The sequence below is a fragment of the Drosophila takahashii genome, chromosome 3L, assembly GCF_030179915.1.
Source record: "Drosophila takahashii strain IR98-3 E-12201 chromosome 3L, DtakHiC1v2, whole genome shotgun sequence".
In the NCBI taxonomy this organism is placed as follows: Eukaryota; Metazoa; Arthropoda; class Insecta; order Diptera; family Drosophilidae; genus Drosophila; species Drosophila takahashii.
This window is the reverse complement of record NC_091680.1, coordinates 2,268,758-2,290,528: the sequence shown is the minus strand read 5'-3', so window position 1 is coordinate 2,290,528 and position 21,771 is coordinate 2,268,758. Positions and strand designations below refer to the sequence as shown.

The following is a 21,771-nucleotide window of genomic DNA, read 5'->3' as shown; positions in this document are numbered from 1 at the left end:
TGCCTTTCGCCAATTGCATGGCCCACAAAACTAGGAAGTTCTTAGCGAATTTAGGGTATTTTGTTTAATATGGGATCATAACTAGGCCTATTTGAACAAAGGGTTTGCGGTCTAGTTCTCTATTAATCAGCTATATTAGGTTTTTGTTAGATTTTAGCCCCATTTAATGGAATGTTGATAGGGGAGAGTGGGGCAAGAATAGTTAAGTGGCTTGTTCAAATTGCCCGCCTTTTTTTTATGAACACTAGAGGGCGACACTAAAAATTGGAGCTTTAAGGGCCACCAGTTGAAGAAATCACATATTAATTCCTGTCAATGTCAATCACAAAATGATGGACTCATTGCTACCGAAACAACTAGCCATGACGATATAGAAGAAAGAAAGTACATTCGGGGCACATAACTAGAGCTATAAAACGGATCTCAAAGAGTTAGGTTAAGTTTTGGTTAAAATTTTAACCGCAGTTTAAATTCAATATGAAAGATAAAACAAAAAAATGTAGTTTACTTATTTATTGTCGATATTACTTAGTTCTTACTTAAGCTAAACTAATTTTTACATATTTATATACCACTACCAACCCATTGGTCCACCTGGCATACCAGGTCCTCCCCTGCGGTGGTGATCCTCGGGTGGAGTCTGTGGAGTGTGGTAGATCCTCTTAGACTCCGCCATCCGTTGGTTGTAGCTTTGGATCTGCTCCTGCAGCTGGGCATCCTCCTGCTGGGCTCGTTGTTCGTCGAACTCCAGACTGGCCACGCCATCCAGTCGATCCAGATCCACCCAGCCGCGGAATCGAACACACACACCGTTCATAATAAAGTTGGAACGCAGATGAACTTTGCCCCGCTCCCGCTCAAAGTCGCATTCCTGCTCCTGGGCATAGGGATTGTGGTTGGCGTTGAAGTAGAGCTGCAGGTTGGTGCCGGAGGCCACCATCGAGATCTCCGCATAGCCCTTGCGGCAGTCGTTGACGAACCTCATCCGTCGCTCCTCCGCCGCCCGTTCCCTGTAGCCCGTGTAGCGCACCTCGCTTTCCCGGCTGAGCCGGCGGAAGAGCTCGTCGCTCTCGAATTTGGATCTCTGATCGGGCACCACCCGCGGCATCTTGAAGATGAATCGAGGCTTGGGCTGCTCGTACATGGCCATGGCTTCGTAGGGCGGGAGCATCCCATTCAAGGCGGCAGCGTCTCCGAGATTCTGATGGTGATGCATAGTTCTGGATATATCTGTATTCTCTGAAGGGAAAATGTTGACTGATCCTGCAGTGGTGTGTTCAGCCTAATTTATACCAAATAAGAGTTTTGCTACAGGTAGTAAGTTGCTTATAGATGAGGTTACCTGAACAATGAAGCTATAGTTTTAGGTTTTATTACCTAACATACGGTAATCCAGATGGATATACTTTTTGTAACCATCTGGAGTTAATCAGGTATTTCTTAAATAAGTATCCTTTTTGGGGTTTAATCCTGGGATTTCATATTTTAAAGTTTACAGGTATACATGGTTTTTCACGGGCATAGGTAGGTAAATATTTAAATATTTTAAACACACATCTACAATTCTCTACAAAATAAAAACGTTTTTGGAACTTTTAATTTAATTTTTAATTTTAATTTTAATTTAAAAATCACTGTTTTAAATTTCAAAACATTATAACGGTAATATTAGCAGTGTTGATCAAAGCACAACATAATTAAAAAAAAGAGATGACAACCCTTAACAGGTGACAACTCTACCCTTATAAACAGCTGTAGCTTGTGTATTGCATTGTTTAATTTCAACAATTTGATAAAGATGTCGCTTGTTGCTTATGCCGCCAGTTCTGACGAAGATTCGGAGAACGAGGAGGAATCTCCAGGGCCACAAGTGGAACTGGTGAAACCACCAGCTAAGCAGATCACATCAAGTCCCTCTAAAGAGGCACCTATACAACCTGAATCATCAAGTGGACACATTAGCGATGAAGACGACGATTACGTTCCCCAAGAAGTGTCCTTGCAGGAACTGAAGCCTCCCACGGGAAGACTCCTACTGGCCTTGCCAAAGCCCAAGGTCATTGCTTCCATCGGGAACCCAGAAGATGAGGATGTGGACGAGCTGGTGACCCCCGCCTTTGCCAACCTGCCCATGCCACGAGCTGCAGCAGGAGGAAAACCCATTATAGAGGAGAAAGACGACGAGTTCCTGCACAAGAAAGCGCTGCCAATTGAAATTGAGAAGCCTCCACCGCCGCCGGTGAAAGGTCGCGTCAAGATCAGCATTCCCTCGCTGCGGGAATTCTCCGATGTGGACAAGGAGAAGGCCGACAAGGCCAAGAACAAGGTGGACAAACCCAATGCGCCCAAGGGATCGGGTCTGCTCAGTATGCTGCCCCAGGCCAAGTCGGAGCGGAATTTCTCCAAGGGCTCCAGCTCCTCATCAGTGGCAGTAACTCCCTCAGCGAGCAACACATCTGCTACCAATCCAACAAGTAATCCTGTCCAAAACCGATCCGCTCCAGCTTTTGTGCCCGATACAGTGAAGCTACGAAGGGCAGCGCACAATACAGAAGGAGTAGATGGCACCAAGGCCGCTCAAAAGAAGAATCCTGAAGGAAAGGATGCTACAAAGTCCACAAAAGCCAAGCCTCCTACTAAAACCACCTCCCTGGTGACCGCCAGCGATAGCGAGGAGGATGAGGAGGAAGGCTCTGGCGACTTCTTCTCCCTAAATTCCGAGCACAAACTGCCCGAGGTGAGCAGCAACGAGATTAGCGCTCTGGTGGCCAAGCGAGCTGCCAAGATGGTGGAGGCCAGCAGCAAATACCTCGAGGAGATGGCCGAACAAGAAGCAGCCGAGGTAGACGCCGCCCGCCTGGAGGAGGAGCAGACGCAGCTGGCGCAGAAGCGCTACCACGAGCAGCAGCTCGATTCCGCGGCCATGGACGCACTGGTGGGCAAGAATGCCAAGCGGCGGCGGAAGGAGGCCAAGGAGATGAGCCAGGTGATCGACATTGTGGGCACACAGGTGATGCCCGATCGCGAGGAATGGATGCGAACAGCGCTGGCCTCGTCCACAACCTACCAGCCCACTGGAGTGCTTACAGATGAGGAGCCTGTGGCAGGGACGCGCCGGAAGCACCAGATCACCTACCTGGCCCACAAGGCCAAGGCCAACGAGGCGGAGCTGCAGGCCATGTGGTCGGCCAACCGGCAGACCCGTCGCGCCACCCAAAGCAAATACGGCTTCTGAGCTAACTCCACTTTATGTACACCTAATCCTACTGCTTAAATACATGCTTAATCCTACTGAATCCAGCCCTCTCGCTTGCCCAGCCGGCTGCCCACGTAGAAGATGGCGGTGCTCAGCAGCAGGACCACCGGGGCAATGGTCACGTAGATGGGAATCTGCTGCGGGTACTCCAGCGTCAGGCAGATCATCACCTGCGAGGAGATGGTCAGCAGGACGCCGGCAATGTTCCACTTGTAGAGGAACAGCAGGTCCGTCAGGCAGGTCAGATTCCGCCACTTGCGGATGAACTTGATGATCACGTAGATTATGATGATCACATCGAAGAACCAGAGCGGCGTGAAGGTGACGAACCAATTCCAGGTGGTGCGCGGGTCCAGCCGCAGGCACAGCAGGATCAGGAAGACCAGCACAATGAACCAGGTGAAGAGTGCGCGGTGTGCCAGCGTCATCTTTATTATTTATAACTTTTTCATGGTAGGTCGGGAAGTAAACAAAGCGTAGGTATATTTTTTGATTGCACTTTTGAACAGTGTTGGAAAACGGAATCATATATGGTTCCTGACAGTGGTTACTAAAAGTATTCGCATTAAGGGTAATTTTACCATTTAATAGGAGAATAATATTTAATACAAAAATAAACAAATTGCTATTTTTTTAAATAAACAAAAATAAAATAAGTTGCCCAAGGAAACTGTTAAAGTAAATGGTATTTCTGTGTAAATATTAATTCAATAATATTCCAATAAATAAAAAATAAATGTAATGAAATTTAATAAATAAACGCATATTTAAGAATCTAATATTTCATAATCATTTTTGTAATTATTAAAAATGTTGTACACATACTTATGGTAATAAGTGCACCTTTGCCAACGGCTGGCAACCCTGCCTAAGAAGAAGAAGATAATTGACGTGTCACAATTTCAACGATTGGTTGGTGTTTTTCATAAAATTAATTGTTGGCAGTAGATTACGTGTTAAATAAAGTACTTAAATAACAAATAATAATACAATACACCTACTATTTCCCCTTTTATAACAGGCAAGTGCCCGAGGCAAACGAAAAAGGGCGCTTGAAGGAAAAGCCGACACCCCGAAGAGAAGGAACCCCCAATTGAGACACCTACTCAGAGCGGAAAAAGAGCCAACAACATGCTGACCAACTTCGAGTCCAAGTCGGCGCGGGTAAAGGGCCTCTCCTTCCACCCGAAACGCCCTTGGATCCTGGTCAGCCTGCACAGCGGCGTCATCCAGCTGTGGGACTACCGGATGCACACGCTCCTCGAGAAGTTCGACGAGCACGATGGTCCAGTTAGAGGCGTCGCCTTCCATCCCCAGATGCCCTTGTTCGTCTCCGGCGGCGATGACTACAAGATCAAGGTGTGGAACTACAAGCAGCGCCGCTGCATCTTCACCCTGCTGGCCCATTTGGACTATGTGCGCACGGTGGCCTTCCACCACGAATATCCCTGGATTCTCAGCGCCTCCGATGATCAGACCATTCGCATCTGGAACTGGCAGTCGCGCAACTGCATCTGCGTTCTGACCGGACACAATCACTACGTGATGTGCGCCCAGTTTCATCCCACGGAGGATCAGATAGTCTCCGCTTCTCTAGATCAAACGGTTCGCGTGTGGGACATCTCGGGGCTGCGCAAGAAGAACGTGGCTCCCGGACCCGGCGGCCTCGATGATCACCTGAAGGGTCATCCCGGCGCCACGGATCTCTTCGGCCAGGCGGATGCCGTGGTCAAGCACGTGCTCGAGGGTCACGATCGTGGCGTCAACTGGGCCAGCTTCCATCCCACTCTGCCGCTGATCGTCTCCGGTGCCGATGATCGCCTCGTGAAGCTGTGGCGCATGAACGAGTACAAAGCCTGGGAGGTGGACACCTGCCGCGGTCACTACAACAACGTGTCCAGCGTGCTGTTCCACCCACGGCAGGATTTGATCCTCTCGAACGGCGAGGATCGCAGCATTCGCGTCTGGGACATGACCAAGCGGCAGTGCCTCTTCACATTCCGGCGGGACAACGAGCGCTTCTGGATCCTCACGGCGCATCCTACTTTGAATCTGTTTGCAGCTGGCCACGATGGAGGTGGGTTAATAACTATAATATAACTATGTCCGTATGTCTGTCCGTCCGTATAAACGCTGAGATCTCGGAAACTACAAAAGCTAGAAGGTTGAGACTTCCGACACATATTCATAGGCTTCCTATGCAGCGCAAGTTTATTTCAGCTGAGCGCCACGCCCCCCTATTGCCCACTAACGATTTTAAAATGTGTCTAGCGTCTACAGCTTTAAAGATTTCCGAGAAGTATAAATGCAATTTTGTTGTGTACATTTATACCTATCGAAATGTAGAAGACATTTTTCAAATCGGATCATTCATTAAAAAGTTATGCTCAATCAAAGTTTTATATCTCGCACTCCCTTTAGCTGAGTGACGTGTATTAGTTGTTTAGTTTAGTTATTTAATGTATTAATCCCTTTTCTTTATCACAGGCATGGTGGTCTTCAAACTGGAGCGCGAGCGTCCCGCCTACGCCGTTCATGGCAACATTCTCTACTATGTCAAGGAGCGCTTCCTGCGCAAACTGGACTTTACCACCACCAAGGACACGGTGGTTATGCAGCTGCGTCCGGGCAAGTCACCGGTTTACAGCATGTCCTATAACCCCGCTCTAAATGCCGTTTTGATCTGCACCCGCACCAACAACCTGGAGAACAGCACCTACGACCTGTGCCAGATCCCCAAGGATACCGAAAGTCAGAGCGAATCGGACAGTAAGCGCAGCTCCGGAATCACCGCCATCTGGGTGGCCCGCAATCGGTTTGCAGTGCTCGATCGCAACCAGCAGCTGGTGATCAAGAACTTCAAGAACGAGGTGACCAAGAAGCTGCCCACTTTCTGCGAGGAGATCTTCTATGCCGGCACGGGAATGCTGCTCATCAGGGATCCTGAATTTGTCACCCTGTACGAAGTGCAGCGATTGGTTTCCGTGGGCAGCATCAAGCTGGCCAAGTGCCGCTATGTGGTGTGGTCTCCGGACATGTCTTTGGTGGCCCTGCTCTGCAAACACTCGGTGACCATTTGCGATCGACGGCTGCAGTACTTGTGCACCGTGCAGGAGAACTGCCGCGTGAAATCAGGAGCTTGGGATGAATCTGGGGTGTTTATCTACACCACTAGTAATCATATTAAGTACGCCATTACCAACGGAGACCACGGCATCATCCGTACTTTGGATCTGCCCATCTATCTCACCCGCGTCAAGGGCAACCAGGTGTTCTGCTTGGATCGCGAGTGCCGCACTCGCGTGCTTCACATCGATCCCACCGAGTACAAGTTCAAGTTGGCCTTGATTCAGCGGAAATACGACGAGGTTTTGCACATGGTGAGGAATGCCCGTCTGGTGGGTCAGAGCATCATCGCCTATCTGCAGCAGAAGGGCTATCCCGAGGTGGCCCTGCACTTTGTCAAGGACGAGAAGACCCGTTTTGGATTGGCTCTCGAGTGCGGAAACATTGAAATCGCTTTGGAGGCCGCCAAGGCACTGGATGACAAGGATTGCTGGGATCGTCTGGGCCAGAGTGCCCTGCTCCAGGGCAACCACCAGGTGGTGGAGATGTGCTACCAGCGCACCAAGAACTTTGACAAGCTCAGCTTCCTGTATTTGATCACCGGCAACCTGGAGAAGCTGAAGAAGATGAACAAGATCGCCGAGATCCGCAAGGATGTCTCCGCGCAGTACCAGGGTGCTCTGCTCCTCGGCGACGTCAAGGAGCGGGTGAATATCCTCAAGAACTGTGGGCAACTTTCGTTGGCTTATCTCACAGCCGCCACCCATGGATTCGAGGACCTTACTGAATCGCTGAGTGAGACAATTACTTCGCAGGGCAACGCTTTGCCTGAGGTGAATCCGAATGCTCAGCTTTTGCAGCCACCCGTGCCCATCCAGCAGCTGGAGACCAACTGGCCGCTGCTGTCCGTTTCCAAGGGCTTCTTCGAGGGCGCCATGGTCACCAGGGCGGGATCGAGTGCCACTGCCCGCCAGGCTTTGAATATCAACGCCGATGCTGCGGTGCTGGACGAGCACAATGGCGGGGGAGATGGCTGGGGAGCTGATGCGGATCTGGGACTAGATGAAGACGGCGACGAGGAGATGCACGATGCGCTGAGCAACGATGGAGATGGCGGAGCAGGCGGCGAGGATGGCGCCGGCTGGGATGTGGGCGACGATGATCTGGTGGTACCCGAGGAGCTGGCCTCCAAGATCAAGGCCTCCGCGTTGGACAGCAACTACTATGCGGCGCCCAACAAGGGATTGTCGCCTGCCCAGCAATGGGCGAATAATTCTCCATTGGTTCTGGACCATGTGAAGGCCGGATCCTTCGAGACCGCCTTCCGTTTGCTAAACGACCAGCTGGGAGTGGTGAACTTCAAGCCCTTCAAGCAACTCTTCCTGCAGAATTACGCTTGTTCTAGAACCAGTTATACAGCTAATCCGAATCTGCAATCGCTGAGTGGCTACCCATTGCGCAACTTCTCCGAGACAAACATCAAGCTACAAAGACCGGCGGTTGGAATCAAGTTAAACGATTTAGTGGCCCGCCTGCAGGCTGGTTACCAACTAACGACTTCCGGCAAATTCTCCGAGGCGGTGGAAAAGTTCCATTCCATCTTGATCAGCATTCCGCTGCTGGTGGTGGACACCAAAGTGGATACGGCGGAGGCCCAGCAGCTGCTGAGGATCTGCGCCGAGTATATTGTGGGTCTCAAAATGGAAACGGTGCGCAAGGGCATGCCCAAGTCAACGCTGGAGGAGCAGAAGCGTCTGTGCGAGATGGCCGCCTACTTTACGCACTGCAAGCTGCAGCCCGTGCATCAGATCCTCACCCTGCGCACCGCCCTCAATATGTTCTTCAAGCTGAAGAACTACAAGACGGCCGCCTCCTTTGCCCGCCGCCTCCTGGAGTTGGCCCCTCGGCCGGATGTCGCCCAGCAGGTGCGAAAGATCCTGCAGGCCTGCGAGGTGAACCCCGTGGACGAGCACCAGCTGCAGTACGAGGAGTTCAACCCGTTCACCATCTGCGGCATCAGCTGGAAGCCGCTGTACAGGGGCAAGCCGGAGGTCACCTGTCCCTTCTGCGGCTCCTCCTACGACCCACAGTTCAAGGGCAGCCTCTGCACCGTTTGCGAGGTCAGCCAGATCGGCAAGGATAGCATTGGACTGCGCATCTCCAATCTGCAGTTCCGCTAGGACGGATAAGCTTGCTTTTTAATCTATACGTTTCCTCCACGCCAAGCGAGACCCCTTAGTTTTACACGATTCTTGCTTATTATTATTCAGTATCTGTATATTATAATGGTATAAAATCAAAGCAACTTGTTTTCTTTATGATGCTAAGCTCTAAAATATTAGCTATAATTAATGTGATTTTATTAGATTTTTATGTCAATCCGTTCTGGGTGGAATTTGCTACTGACCGGTTTTTAGGGGTCGAACTTTATATTAGTTTAGATGAGCTCTTGAAACATGTTATTCTGATTTAAAACGCAGCCATGGTAGGTAAATGATGATTCTAAGCTCTAAAATCATAAGCTTTAAGCAATAACTGATGGATTAGTTTGATTTAAGGTTCCTCCCAGTCAATTTCTATTGTATTTTCCTATAGAAGGCTAATTTCAAGAGCTATTCTAATCTCTAAAATCATAAGCTGTGAGCAGTATGTAATGAAAACTGATGGATTAGTTTGATTTAAGGTTCCTCCCAGTCAATGTCTACTGTACTTCCCTATAGAAAGCTCTTGAAACACATTAATCTGATTTAAAACGCACCCCTGGTAGGTAAATTCCAGTCATCGGAAAGCCCTGAATCAACAAATGCCACGTTTGATTAGTAATTATGTATTTTAGTTAAAGATACGACACTAAATCCACACTAAGTTGTAAGTATAATACCATAAAAGCATACGTAAAGTAGGCATTAGATCTAGGACTAATCTAGGAGCATAATTATTCGAGCGTGTCTAACGTAATCGTAGTGAAATCTCGCCCACGAAAAGGGGGCTCGGAGCATTCTCAGTTGTCCATGAAGTATTGAGTATTCGCGAATTGAGTCTCTAGCTGCTGCTGGTGAAGCGTCTGGTGATGCGGCTCCTGCTGGTGCGACGGCCCCGGTGCCGTCCACAGGTCCAACTAACGACGCCACATGCTGGCGCCCACGCCAATGCCGCCGGAGGCCACGCCCCGTCGCACCGCCTCCATCTCATCCTGCCTGTTATCGCGGTAGGCGCGCTTGGTGTCCTCGAATTCGCGCAGCCGCTGATTGTAGCGATCGATCTGATCCCTCAGGATGGCATCCTCGTGCATCGCCCGCCGCTCGTCGTACTCCAAACAGCCCACGCCATCCAGCCGCTCCAGATCCATCCAGCCGCGGAAACGGACGCAGACGCCGTTCATGATGAAGTACGACTTGATGTGCACCTTGCCGTGCTCCTTGTCGAAGTCGCACTCCTTGTCGTGCAGGTACGGATTCTGGTTGGCGTTGAAGACCAGCTGCAGATTGGTGCCCGAGGCCACGAAGCTGGCCTCCGTGTGTCCCTCGCGGCAGCCGTTCATGAAGCGCACCTGCCGCTCCTCGATGCTCCGCTCCCGGTAGCCCGTGTAGCGCACCTCGCTCTCCCGGCTGAGGCGGCGGAAGAGCTCGTCGCTCTCGAACTTGGACTTCTGGTCGGGCACCACGCGCGGCATCTTGAAGATGAAGCGCGGCTTGGGCTGCTCGTACAATCCGATAGTGTCGTAGGGTATCATGTTGGCCAGGGCCGCCTCGTTCATCATTTTAGTGGCTGGAACGCTTAGAAATAGGGGTTTCTATTTTCGGGGGTCCTCCTGCGACGGACCTCTGCGTATCTGGAAAACACACAGTCCGCTGAATAGGTCGCTTCCTCCACGGGCCTTCTTTGTATACGCAATAAGCGTTGGTTTCCTAGCACTCGCAATGCCAATTGTTTAAATTTCTCGCCTCCGTCGCAAAAAACAACGCACAATACAACAAAAAAGGACGGTTTGCGGTTTTGATATACCAACTGACGCGGCGTTGCCACTGGGGCGAAAATGGAGTTGGAAATTCTAGAGATGGGAGCAACAGCACAAGACGAGAACGCACGAAGTAATAATAGTATTCTACAAATCGTAGTTTTTAATTTTAAAAATTAATTTAGACTAATGCGGTGATTACTAATAATTAAAAGAGGTTTCCCTTAATACTTTTTTTGTATATAAGTTATTCATTTGTAGGATAGTAACATATAACAAGTTCAGGACTTACCACCAATTTAGATTTCTTGTTTGAGTTAATTCTGTTAATTTAATTGATTGTATTATTGCACTTTTTAAAATTATTTTCGTCACACTTGTTAAACACTATTTGTTAAACACGGGCTCATCACTAAAACAAAAACCAACATTCACTTTTCGGCGATCTGGTAGCACTGCTTTGCATATTAACTCTTTTTCGCTCGTTTTTGTGCATATTTTTAATGTTTTCCGGTATAAACTCGACATCCAGACATTCTTTAGTCTTTCCTGCACACTTTGAGCACTCCGTGAACTTTGTTAATTGCGTAGTTTACCGAAAACCGAGGAAAATCACCAAGAACACAGTTTCCCGCGCGACTAAGTGTGACAGCGACTTAAAAATACTAAATGTCGGTATATTTTTTTGGTATTATTTGTTTTGCGGTATTATTTGAATGCCTGTGGCCACGGTCACACCACGTGTTTACAAAATATAGAATTTCGATCGGAACAACAGGTGTTATATACCCTCATTCCGGACCGACATGAGTGACACCCCCGCTGCGGAGACCGAGAAGCGACCCCAGTTCGGAACCCGCCTGCTCACGGACGCCGACGACGTCTTCAAGCACAATGCTTGGTAAATATGGGATGCAAATCCTCCGCCGGTTGGCCAGCAAAACTTGGGAGCACACTCGCCAGCGCAAAAAGCCAGCGGGAGCAGGCAGCAGGGTGCTCACCGATGTGCGCGAGGTGTTCGAGTTTAATGCCTGGTACTTATCCGTAGTTCTGGGCTCATGGAAACCCCTCTAATTCTCGTTTCCCAGGGACCACGTGCAGTGGGACGAGGAGCAGGAACTGGCCGCCCAGGAGGCGGTGGCCAAGAACTCGGCCAGCAAGATGGAGGCGGAGCAGAAGGACAAATTCCAATTGGATGCCCCCAAGTTCTGGGACTCCTTCTACGGCATCCACGACAATCGCTTCTTCAAGGATCGCCACTGGCTGTTCACAGAGTTCCCGGAATTGGCTCCTTTGACCACAGAAACGAAGGATCAACAACCCCGTAACATCTTCGAACTGGGCTGTGGAGTGGGAAACACTATCCTGCCTTTATTACAATACAGCTCCGAGCCTCAGTTAAAAGTTTCCGGTTGCGACTTCTCTGCGAGGGCCATTGAAATCCTGCAAAGTCAACCGCAGTTCGATGAGAAGCGCTGCCAGGTGTTTGTCATGGATGCCACGTTGGAGCAATGGGAGGTGCCCTTTGAGGAGAACTCGCAGGACATCATTGTGATGATCTTTGTACTGTCTGCCATTGAGCCAAAGAAAATGCAGCGGGTGCTGGACAACTGCTATCGCTACCTACGACCCGGTGGCCTGCTCCTCTTCCGGGATTACGGAAGATATGACCTCGCACAGCTGCGCTTCAAGAGTGGCAAGTGTTTGGAGGACAACTTCTATGTGCGTGGCGATGGCACCATGGTTTACTTCTTCACGGAGGAGGAACTGCGTGGAATGATGACCCAGGCGGGACTCAAGGAGGAGCAACTCATTGTGGACCGAAGGCTGCAGGTCAACCGGGGTCGTGGGTTGAAGATGTACCGCGTTTGGATTCAGACAAAGTTCAGGAAGCCGCTGTAGTGCAATTTAGGCTAGTCTGAGTAGGAAAAATATAGAACCCTAAGCCTAGTACTCACTTTAATTAAAAGGTTACCAAACAGAAATGTCTATAAAAATTAAATTTCAACTAAATTTTGTAAGGACATTTTTATTTCATACGCTTTTTGCTTAAATTGAGTACTAGGCTCTTCTTAATAGTGTCAGTAAATATTTTTTTACATTTTAAACCTTTAAATGTATAATTCCTTTTGAAAAACACATCTTTATAAGATTAAATTAAATCTTTTGCAATGTTTAAGTAGTTTCTACAAATTTTTTAATTTAGTTTTAAAAGTCCTTTCTGAAAAGCCCGGCTTACGTTTAAATTTCCCACCCCTTTGAGCAATCGCTACTTCGGATTCGCCAAGGAAAAGCTTCTCGCTGGAAAATCACTCGCTGCTGACCATCCAGGCAGCTTTTTCCCCAAATACACATAACAGTTAGGAAAGCTGCAAGTTTTCGCAGTTGGCCAAAAACGTCGTAAGTGAAAATTTTCCTTGTGCTGCGTAAAAAAATTCCAGGAATATTATTTAAGCATAGTTTTTGGTAAACTAAAGCTAAGCGAGTTGTAGCTAAAGTGTGTGCTCATCAAGAGTGCTAAAATTTATAATCAAGGAACAGGAAACAGGAGTTGAAATCTCGAAGCGAAGGCAGTCATAATCTTTGTCGTGCAGAATTTCATTGATTTTTCTTTCTTTCCGTTGGGCACTTGAAATTATTTTTAAAACGTTTTGCAGTTTTCAAGATAGTTTCCGAAGTGCGCCTGGGGGTAGGCAACGGAAATACAGAAAGAAAGAAGGACATGCCTCATTTACGTGGGCGTGTTGCTGCCCTCTAAAATGTCCTCTTAGGTCCTTGAATAGAACATAGAACGCAACCCATAGAATAGAATTCCTGGTACTCTAACTAAAAATAGCATTGCAACTATTTTCGCACTCTATTCAGCAGCAGTTTCAGCGCCGAGCCAGAAAATTCCTGCGAAAGGCTGTCGTGGCAAGTGTTACCCGCACACCAACACACGCATACACATCATCCAGTTCCAGATCCAGCCAATCCCCCCGTGGAGTGGAGTGAGTTTTCATTGACGACGACTGAGGGGGCGACAAAAGCTCTGGCGGAAGAGCGACAGAGAGAGCGAGAGCGAAGGCGGCACTGAGAGAGCAAAAACAACGAAAGCAGCAGAGTTCAGCTGCACCAGCACCACCCACCACCACCTAGACACCTACAAGAGACCACCACCCACTGACCACCTTCATCCCGACCTGCGGCAGTGAAAGCAGCAGCGAAAGAGGCCAAGTGCATAAAGAGCGGAGCACCTTCATCCTAATCATCGCCAGCCGAATTTGTTGAGGGAACCAACCAACCACACACATCTACAAGAGCCATGTAAGTGGATGGACATTATTGATTTGTTTTTCCGGCGGGGGAATGGGTTTGGGTTTTTCGCACAGAGGGAATGCTCATTTGATAGCCGCATTAAGTATACGCAGCATGGGTCGCCCATTACATTTGTCATCTGGTCTTCAAAGTAAACGAGGCCCGTAAAAACACACAAAAGGAAAGCTTAAAGCAGCTGCAGCTGCCATTTCGGTTCACTAGGCATGATTTACTTGGCGATGACGTTGCCGCATCACATGGCCAAGTCTCTCACACCGCAAAATCAATAAAAACACGTTTCGCACCAGTGAGTAAGGACATGCAAACTAAGTTGGGGATACTTTTAAGACTAATATAAAAAAATGTGTAATTAAAAGGATAATAATAGGTACTATCACCTATACTTAGTTCATGGTAATAACTCCATTTAATATTATTTACAAGTATTCACTGGGAAAATCGACAGTTCTAAAAATAATCACTCATATAAGCAAATCAAATAGTGCCGGTTTTAGGGGTTGGGTTGAGATATTGATTTGCATTTCTTTGTGGTCGAAAGGCAAAAAGAAATACGGTTCGATATAGATATTCATTTTTTTAGTTAAGTTTCTAAAACGATATTATTTTTTAATACTTATTATTTCCCTTCCTTTGGCCCCCGCAGAACCCACAAGACGAGGTAAAGGTCTAAGTTTTTGGGGGTCTGAGAGATGGGCAAAAAAGACAAGAACAAGGAACCGTAAGTTTGCTCCTTAGTCAAAGGGTAGCTGGCTAGAAATATACTCCAGCACTGTCTATATAGCCCACACGTATCTTCGAGATGTTTCGATTAAAGCTAGAAACTACATATAGTCGAACCCCACCCACCGATCACCCACTCTTTGTGTAACTCGAGTACTGTATTTAATTTGAGAGACCCCGTTGGGAGTTGATTAGTCTTGGTCCATGCTATTTTTGTTTCCTCCGCTGATCCGATGACTAATGACAACCTATCCTCCCGCAGGGCGGACGCTGCACCAGCTGGAGATGCACCACCAAATGCCGGAGCTCCGGCCGGAGAGGGAGGCGATGGCGAGATTGTGGGCGGACCACACAATCCGCAGCAGATTGCGGCACAGAAGCGTCTGCAGCAGACACAGGCGCAGGTCGATGAGGTGAGTTATGGAAGGGATATTGATGAGAAATATATTTACAAGTATTATTTCATTGAAAATAACCTCAGTAGTTGGTAAATGTGGGCCTACATACATAATTTAATATCAATAAAACCTCTGTAGTTGGTAAATGCGGGTCTACGCATATCATTTTGTAACACTAAAACATTATACTGCTGACCAGGTCGTTGATATTGATAAAAAATTTAATTTCAAGCAGGATTACATTGAAAATATCATAACATAACCTCAGTAGTAGGTAAATGCGGGCCTACGTACATAATTTTATATGAATAAAACCTCCGTAGTTGGTAAATGCGGGTCTACGCACATCATTTTTTAACACTAAATCCTTATAATCATGACGAGTTGGTTGATATTGATAAGAAATATATTCACAAGCAGGATTTCATTCAAAATATCATAACTTATCCTCAGTTGGTAGTAAATGCGGGTCTTCGTACATAATTTAATATCAATAAAACCTCGGTAGTTGATAAATGCGGGTCTACGCACATCATTTTGTAATACTAAAACCTTATACTCCTGACCAGGTCGTTGATATTGATAAAAAATTCATTTTCAAGCAGGATTACATCGAAAATATCATAACATAACCTCAGTAGTTGGTAAATGCGGGTCTACGCACATTATTTTATATCACTAAAACCCTATACTCCCAACCAGGTCGTGGACATCATGCGCACGAATGTGGAGAAGGTGCTGGAGCGCGACAGCAAGCTGTCGGAGCTGGACGATCGTGCCGATGCCTTGCAGCAGGGTGCCTCGCAGTTCGAGCAGCAGGCGGGCAAGCTTAAGAGGAAATTCTGGCTCCAGAACTTGAAGGTGGCTATGCGATAGCTATATAACCTAAAATACCAAACAATAATATTATTTTTCTCTCCCCAGATGATGATCATTATGGGCGTGATTGGCCTGGTTGTCGTGGGCATTATTGCAAGTAAGTTGGTAGATCCTAGCCTGTGTTCGTACACTCATTACCGGGACACACACCCCCTAGAGATGATACTGTGACCCCCACAACCACTCGACTCATCCACACACAGAACCGAAAAACCAAAGAATACCATTCAAGATTACCCAGTTGTGTTTGTCTTTTGAGTTCGCCTTGGTTTAGCGCTTTCGTTTATCTACACACCGAATCTAAATTCCGTTCTTAATTCCGCCATTTTTTTCTCTAGGTAACTTTATGTAGATTGCTAACTAACTATTCCATAAGAAACTAGTAACTTAGCCGCAATGCAATGCAAATCGAAACCAAATCAAAAGTCAATCAATCAACCCAATAAGAACCAAAGAACAAAAACTAATTCAGACTCATTTACAACAGTGCTATGAGTAGAGCTCCAAGAACTCACAGTCCAACTGATCGTTCGCTCAACCGACTCAATTCGACCTAGATGCCTTGCGAAATTCCCATAACCATATAGATCGATCGATCTCATATGTCACATATGTCATGCGCTTCAACCACCACTAGAACAATAACTAAATGCGGTATATATTTGTATTGTACTACTTACATACTACATATATGCCCAAGCCCAACATCATCTGGTTCCATACGAGCATACGCACAGGTTCGGTAATGATTTGATTTGATGCCCACTGAAAGTCGTGTCGTGTGTTGTTATCGTTCCGTTGCCGTTTGCCCAAAAACCCGTAATCAAGTTGTGATCACTCTGGGTATCGGAATTCCGATCTTTTATCATATAGGTAAAAGTTCTCTTGAGAACTTTATACCTTTTTGGTTGAGATGGACCTACGATATCCCGGACTTGTACCCGTTAGCCTTTTAACCGTAGGACCTTAAGTTCCAAATAGCTAGCGTAACTCCCGTAAGCCGTAATCGTAAAGTTTGTGGTTTGTTCAGTGTTTCGTTAACCGTATCCGTATCCGTTTCCGTTTTTCGTTTGTTTCGTTCTGATATTGGCAGCAGCAGCACCACAACCAGAGACACACGATTGTGCCATTATGTCCTCTGTGTAAAATATATACAAAAAACTCGAACCCACCAGTTTCCCAGTAACCGTAGTCCCTTCTCGAAACTCGTTACTCGATACTAAGTCTCAACTCAAAATGCAAACGGCCTTCAGATCTAAAAAGCTAGCTTAACCACTGAACCACAGCAAAAGCATAAAGTACTGCCAAATTCTTACTTGATTTAAAGTTTTCACTTTCACTTATATCTCTTAATTTGACACACTCTCTTTTTATTATACACTGAAACATATTTTTGTGAACAATTACAGAGAAAGACGAAGAGTAAATACACTGAAAGCTTTAGCTTTTGTACAATTTTCTTAACCATAAGCAAAAAACAATTTACCCCAAAATAACACTTTGTGTGTGAGGTAAAGAAATTTATTACTCATACGCCACGTTTATCGCTAGGTGCACCCGTTGAAGAAATCATTTGTTTTACTCAAAAATCACTCTAAATTTATTTTACTTTTTTTTATTATTTTATTATAAATTTAAAATCAATAGAACATCAAAAATTCACCAACAAATTTCTCGTAGAACCGTACATGTCGGATGATAATGCTGCTCCGCAGCCTCCTGCCGTTCAGCAGCAGCAGGTGGCTCCGGGATCGGCAACTGCACCAGATTCAGCACCACCACCACCACCACAACTACTACAACAACAAGTACAACCACACCAACATACACAAAATCAAAATCTAAAATCTGAACCACCGACACTCGAGAAACCATTGGCCGAGAAATTGACCGAATTACCACAGAGTCCGTCGGATGAAGTGGCGACTGGACAATAGAAAACCGCTCACGATCTCTCTTTCGAAAAACCAACCAACCGAACAACAACAACAGAAACTAATCAGCCATCGATTAACCACCAAAAAGCCGCATCCGTAGAACCATAGTCAAAATTAATCACACTCTCTATTTGAACCATTGACAAAAACGATCTAATCTGATCTACACTGTAAGCAAAAAAAGAAACCAAAAAACGGCAACATATCAATGCAAATAATCATACCCAGTAATTTGACACCTGCGCTTCTTTTTCCCCCATTTCCGTTTCCGCTGTTTCCCTGATTTTCGCATAATTTTCAAGCTGACTGTAAACGATGAAGCATCACTCTCTAAATAGCAGATGCTGCATCGTTTACACTCATTTTTAGCCGCATGTATGTGAGTTAATCGATGTCTCTGTGTGATTAGTACTATATTATTTATGGTTATTTATTTTCCCAACTCAATGTTGTATGTGTTTTGGAATTGGCCTAAGTTTAATGCACCAAAGAGCGAAGAGGAGATTTTTAGGGGAAGCCTAAATGTACATAACTATATTGATATTCGTTCGATGCAGTTGTCCCATTGTCCACATCCCATGTCCACCTATTGCTATATATATTATTATTCCGTCATGAGTGAGCTTTTAACCATTGAAGTGTAATATTTCGTGTATCGATGTCTGAGATTTGGCTAAAAAGAGAGCTAAACAGCGAGCACCTTGCAAGGCACCCTACTAATTCCTAAATTATTTTCTAAAAACCAGATAAACTTGGCCTCATAGGCGGGGAGCAGCCGCCACAGTACCAGTACCCCCCACAGTACATGCAGCCACCGCCGCCGCCGCCGCAGCAGCCCGCCGGAGGACAGTCGTCGCTGGTGGATGGGGCAGGAGGATCGGCTGGCGGAGCAGCAGCAGGAGCCACAGGTGACCATGGCGGCGTATAAGCAATCTCGCTGAAAGGATTTCTCGATTAAAAAAAGGCCCAAAACGCGGGCAAAAACCAAACCAAAACAAAAACAAAGGAAAACTCAGTTACAACTAGAAAATCTCGAGAATTGCAATGAAAACTCAATAATAATTTCCACTTAGACGATCGAGAGGAGAGGTTTTAAGTAACTTACGTCATAATATTAATACTAAATCTAAAGAAGACGCTCCGGACAAATTAAAGTTGTTGCTAATTTGTTTATGGTTACATTATTTCATGCATAAAAAACGGTATATATAAATATAAATATGAAAATACAAATATATGGAACTTGAATATTACGAGTGACTCTAAAAACCACGTACATAATACCCCTATACGGAAATATGGAACTTGGATCTCTGCGCTGCCCACTGGCAACAAGGAGCGCCAGTGGAAGCAGGAGGACAGGCGGTCGCTTCCCAAGGTTCGCAGCTCTTTGAACTCAGTTTCCTTAGCAAATCAACTAGACAAAAAACATAACTATTTCGGAACAAGACCCAAAAAACCAAAGAACTCTAAGCTTTGTTCCTAAGTAAAGTTACGCAAATATGAATATTCGAAATGTATAATCCAAAACAAAGAAGATGAGTAATTGACAGTTAAAATGTGTATTCATGGGAACTTTACTTATATATAGAGATCGCCAGTGTAGTCGGCCGAAAGAAAGGAGAAACCAGAAACCTTAAGTCTAAAGTCTAGTGAAAATATACAATGCGATTTCGTTTGCAGAATTATGTTTATGTGCAATCATTACTGTTGTGTTTGAAAAACAGTTTCGATTGAAAGATGAAACCAGACAGTTCAACGATTAAATTAAGCGCTAGACACACAATACGTTGGTTATCCAAAGGATTTATTGATGATTTACTTAGCTCGACGCTGGCAGCAGAGGCACTTAACACATATGTTTGTATATTTCAATGTTACGAGTAATAGACGAGGCGGTACTTAGAGCATATATATATATGTACGTGTATGTAACGATATGATATTTAGATCTCACACACTCCAACCGATCCCCCGAACCCATAACCATATCCATAGCCCCCTCATAACCGATTAGAATCAGAGATATAACTTATGAAGCACATATTGTACTCACCTTGTTCTGAATATATACAACCTATAACTACGATTAATGTATTAACTAATTGATTCTACAAGCGCCTGCCCAAAGTGCTTTGCCTACCAACCAATTTTTGGGGCACGAACAAATCGAAGAAAATTAATTAATGAAAAACCAAAGAGATTTAATGGCAAGAAATCGAAAAAACGAAGTAAATCCAAATCCGAATGCAGGTATTTTTAGCAATATTCGTAGCGTGTACAATATGTCGCCCTTGAAGCTTATTAGAATCTCGTTCGATGTCCATCTCAGAAACTCACCCAGACACTTCACATGCATATAACCATTAACAGATATAACTCAATATATGTGTATGTAATAACAATAACCAATGACAAATGTTTAGAAAAGCGTTTCGATTTTTGTTTGGATTTTAACAGAAAACAAAAAAATAAAAGAAAAGAAGAAAACAATTGTATACACAAAAAGACCTAAGAAAAACACCCAGAGAACGGAGAACCCAAAGGGGGTTCTTAAAATTGCATTGCGATTTCTGGAACCCCTTGGGCGGCGGAGCAAGTAATCCCCGTATAAAAAACAAAGACGGACACACAAAACAAAGAAAAACTCTATAAGAATCCCCAAAAAAGAAAAACAGACGGCAGATGAGAGTATATATATATGAACCGTATATAAACAATAATATTACTAATTAATTTAATGATTAATTGCACCCCGAAAATACATAATTATTTAAATAAATAAATAAAAATAAAATCAGAGTGTTTTCTTTTATTAGATAATGGATTGTGGAAAGTAAGTAAATATTATTTTTTTTTTATTCTGAAGAAGCTCAATAATTAAATCCCGTTCTTTTATAGTAATTTTTAAATTTTCATAATCCTTTAAATTAAAAAAGTAATAGCATGAAAAAGAATTGAACATTTAAATAGTTACTGATCTTAAAAATAGTTACATATTTATATTCTTGTGCTAACTACAAATCTATTATTGTTCCCTTCTAATTAAGATACATTCTCAAAGGCTAAAATAACTTTAAGGCTATTTTTCTTTAACGCCATAACCTTTAATTTATTTACCTGAGACCGAATTAGTTTCCAAATTAAGCGACAAAGGGAGCGCAGCCTATAAATAGGATCACACAAAAAGTATAGCATACTATCCAGCGCTTGGCTAGCCAAATTGCGCACTTGACTCCGGCAAAAGGGATAGGGATACTCTTCGGTATTCCACGACACACGTGGCTGCATACATAAATAACAAACAGGATAATGGAAATAAAAACCCGTCTGCGGTGGGAAGCCTACATTTAAATCGGGAAAAAGGGGGAAAGTGGGGGTGCGAAAGGCGCCTGTTTACCACACTTGCCACACCTGATTAAAATCTATTGACAATGCAGGCGACGGCGAAATTGGAGCAGCGCTAACAAGGGCCCACAAAAGAAACGGCAAGGAAACACCTCCCTGCGATGCCCCAGATGCCCCGGATCCCGGCAACCAGCACTTAATGAAACCCAATTACCGAAGGTGTCCGCCACCAATTCCTGGAGGCGGATGGCGGACGGCGAACACCGAATGGCAAACAATAACAGCTGCAAAGAGCACAGCTGCTGCCGCAACACCTGCAAATTTTATTTGCATTTTTCCTGCCATTTTAACACCCTGGAAATATTGACTAGGGGTATATGGGTTTTAAGGAAAATTAATACTTAAGAGATATATTTGAATTTATTGTTAATCCTTTGATTTTTAATAAATTTCAGATTTATAAGGAATTAAAAATAAGGTCCCCTAAAATAATAAATATTTATAATTATACCTTTAGTATTTATTTATACTTCTCGAATACTTAAAGTAATTTAATTGATGCTTTAATATCATATTTCTTTTTTAAGGAACCCTTCTTAGCTTTTTAATATAATTTCTATAGATAAAAATAAAATATTTGTTATTTTGTCCTATTAATTTTTTAAGGAACTTTTTAGCGTTTAATATATTCTTCTTTTATAAATCCTGGGATTTTTTAAAAATAATGTTTATTACTTCTAAGCCTGGTAAGCTTAATTGCCGTAACACTTGGTCAACGGAAATTTACTTGTTTATTTATTATTATTAACTTCGTCGCCATTTCCCGGCAAGGACATGCGCAAACACCCCCGCCACCCACTCGACCGTCCGTCATCATCCCCTCTGCGGCCC

The 21,771-nt window shown here is 45.0% G+C and overlaps 7 protein-coding genes across 17 annotated transcripts; 4 read left to right on the top strand and 3 right to left on the bottom strand.

Annotated features, from left to right (window-relative positions):
• Positions 1-502: 502 nt before the first annotated feature.
• Bro (Brother) lies at positions 503-1,286 on the bottom strand. Its single transcript, XM_017138367.3, has one exon. It carries the CDS (start codon positions 1,214-1,216, stop codon positions 575-577), a length of 642 nt encoding a protein of 213 aa, XP_016993856.1. The 5' UTR covers positions 1,217-1,286; the 3' UTR covers positions 503-574.
• A 434-nt stretch (positions 1,287-1,720) lies between these two features.
• On the top strand, positions 1,721-3,296 carry LOC108055201 (proline-rich protein PRCC). The gene has a single exon (XM_017138475.3). The coding sequence runs from the start codon at positions 1,799-1,801 to the stop codon at positions 3,233-3,235; it is 1,437 nt and encodes a 478-aa protein (XP_016993964.2). The 5' UTR covers positions 1,721-1,798; the 3' UTR covers positions 3,236-3,296.
• Positions 3,230-3,787, bottom strand: LOC108055202 (transmembrane protein 60). Its single transcript, XM_017138477.3, has one exon. The coding sequence runs from the start codon at positions 3,682-3,684 to the stop codon at positions 3,289-3,291; it is 396 nt and encodes a 131-aa protein (XP_016993966.1). The 5' UTR covers positions 3,685-3,787; the 3' UTR covers positions 3,230-3,288.
• Positions 3,788-4,099: 312 nt separating this feature from the next.
• On the top strand, positions 4,100-8,623 carry alphaCOP (coatomer subunit alpha). 2 transcript variants are annotated; one of them, XM_017138456.2, is made up of 3 exons: positions 4,100-4,168; positions 4,278-5,333; positions 5,744-8,623. In XM_017138456.2, the coding sequence occupies exons 2-3, from the start codon at positions 4,388-4,390 to the stop codon at positions 8,500-8,502; spliced, it is 3,705 nt and encodes a 1,234-aa protein (XP_016993945.2). In that variant the 5' UTR covers positions 4,100-4,168; positions 4,278-4,387; the 3' UTR covers positions 8,503-8,623. The 2 variants fall into 2 exon arrangements, with proteins under 2 accessions (XP_016993945.2, XP_070070312.1); XM_070214211.1 differs by having other exon boundaries at positions 4,138-4,221.
• A 510-nt stretch (positions 8,624-9,133) lies between these two features.
• On the bottom strand, positions 9,134-10,364 carry Bgb (Big brother). Its single transcript, XM_017138422.3, has one exon. The coding sequence runs from the start codon at positions 10,080-10,082 to the stop codon at positions 9,441-9,443; it is 642 nt and encodes a 213-aa protein (XP_016993911.1). The 5' UTR covers positions 10,083-10,364; the 3' UTR covers positions 9,134-9,440.
• nSyb (neuronal Synaptobrevin) lies at positions 9,172-20,329 on the top strand. 9 transcript variants are annotated; one of them, XR_011418488.1, is made up of 7 exons: positions 9,172-9,190; positions 13,149-13,586; positions 14,581-14,731; positions 15,419-15,577; positions 15,641-15,692; positions 17,276-17,702; positions 18,279-18,394. XR_011418488.1 is itself a non-coding variant. In XM_044394633.2 (5 exons), exons 1-5 carry the CDS (start codon positions 14,288-14,290, stop codon positions 18,458-18,460), a joined length of 573 nt encoding a protein of 190 aa, XP_044250568.1. In that variant the 5' UTR covers positions 14,200-14,287; the 3' UTR covers positions 18,461-20,329. The 9 variants fall into 9 exon arrangements, 2 of the variants coding, with proteins under 2 accessions (XP_044250568.1, XP_044250570.1); XR_006412413.2 differs by lacking the exon at positions 9,172-9,190 and adding an exon at positions 12,567-12,680; XR_006412414.2 differs by lacking the exon at positions 9,172-9,190 and adding an exon at positions 12,574-12,680 and having other exon boundaries at positions 13,146-13,586.
• Positions 11,000-12,403, top strand: Mettl2 (methyltransferase-like protein). 2 transcript variants are annotated; one of them, XM_017138411.3, is made up of 2 exons: positions 11,000-11,181; positions 11,369-12,403. In XM_017138411.3, exons 1-2 carry the CDS (start codon positions 11,087-11,089, stop codon positions 12,180-12,182), a joined length of 909 nt encoding a protein of 302 aa, XP_016993900.2. In that variant the 5' UTR covers positions 11,000-11,086; the 3' UTR covers positions 12,183-12,403. The 2 variants fall into 2 exon arrangements, with proteins under 2 accessions (XP_016993900.2, XP_016993899.2); XM_017138410.3 differs by having other exon boundaries at positions 11,039-11,314.
• Positions 20,330-21,771: the final 1,442 nt, after the last annotated feature.

What these genes read in the sequence shown, in the direction of transcription:
- Bro (XM_017138367.3), bottom strand. Translation starts at nt 1,216, where the DNA reads ATGCATCACCATCAGAATCTCGGAGACGCTGCCGCCTTGAATGGGATG.
- LOC108055201 (XM_017138475.3), top strand. Translation starts at nt 1,799, where the DNA reads ATGTCGCTTGTTGCTTATGCCGCCAGTTCTGACGAAGATTCGGAGAAC.
- LOC108055202 (XM_017138477.3), bottom strand. Translation starts at nt 3,684, where the DNA reads ATGACGCTGGCACACCGCGCACTCTTCACCTGGTTCATTGTGCTGGTC.
- alphaCOP (XM_017138456.2), top strand. Translation starts at nt 4,388, where the DNA reads ATGCTGACCAACTTCGAGTCCAAGTCGGCGCGGGTAAAGGGCCTCTCC. An exon ending in TGCAGCTGGCCACGATGGAG is followed by an intron (nt 5,334 to 5,743) that starts GTGGGTTAATAA and finishes TCTTTATCACAG; the next exon opens with GCATGGTGGTCTTCAAACTG.
- Bgb (XM_017138422.3), bottom strand. Translation starts at nt 10,082, where the DNA reads ATGATGAACGAGGCGGCCCTGGCCAACATGATACCCTACGACACTATC.
- Mettl2 (XM_017138410.3), top strand. Translation starts at nt 11,175, where the DNA reads ATGCTTGGTAAATATGGGATGCAAATCCTCCGCCGGTTGGCCAGCAAA. An exon ending in GTGTTCGAGTTTAATGCCTG is followed by an intron (nt 11,315 to 11,368) that starts GTACTTATCCGT and finishes CTCGTTTCCCAG; the next exon opens with GGACCACGTGCAGTGGGACG.
- nSyb (XM_044394633.2), top strand. Translation starts at nt 14,288, where the DNA reads ATGGGCAAAAAAGACAAGAACAAGGAACC. An exon ending in CACAGGCGCAGGTCGATGAG is followed by an intron (nt 14,732 to 15,418) that starts GTGAGTTATGGA and finishes ACTCCCAACCAG; the next exon opens with GTCGTGGACATCATGCGCAC. An exon ending in TCTGGCTCCAGAACTTGAAG is followed by an intron (nt 15,578 to 15,640) that starts GTGGCTATGCGA and finishes TTCTCTCCCCAG; the next exon opens with ATGATGATCATTATGGGCGT.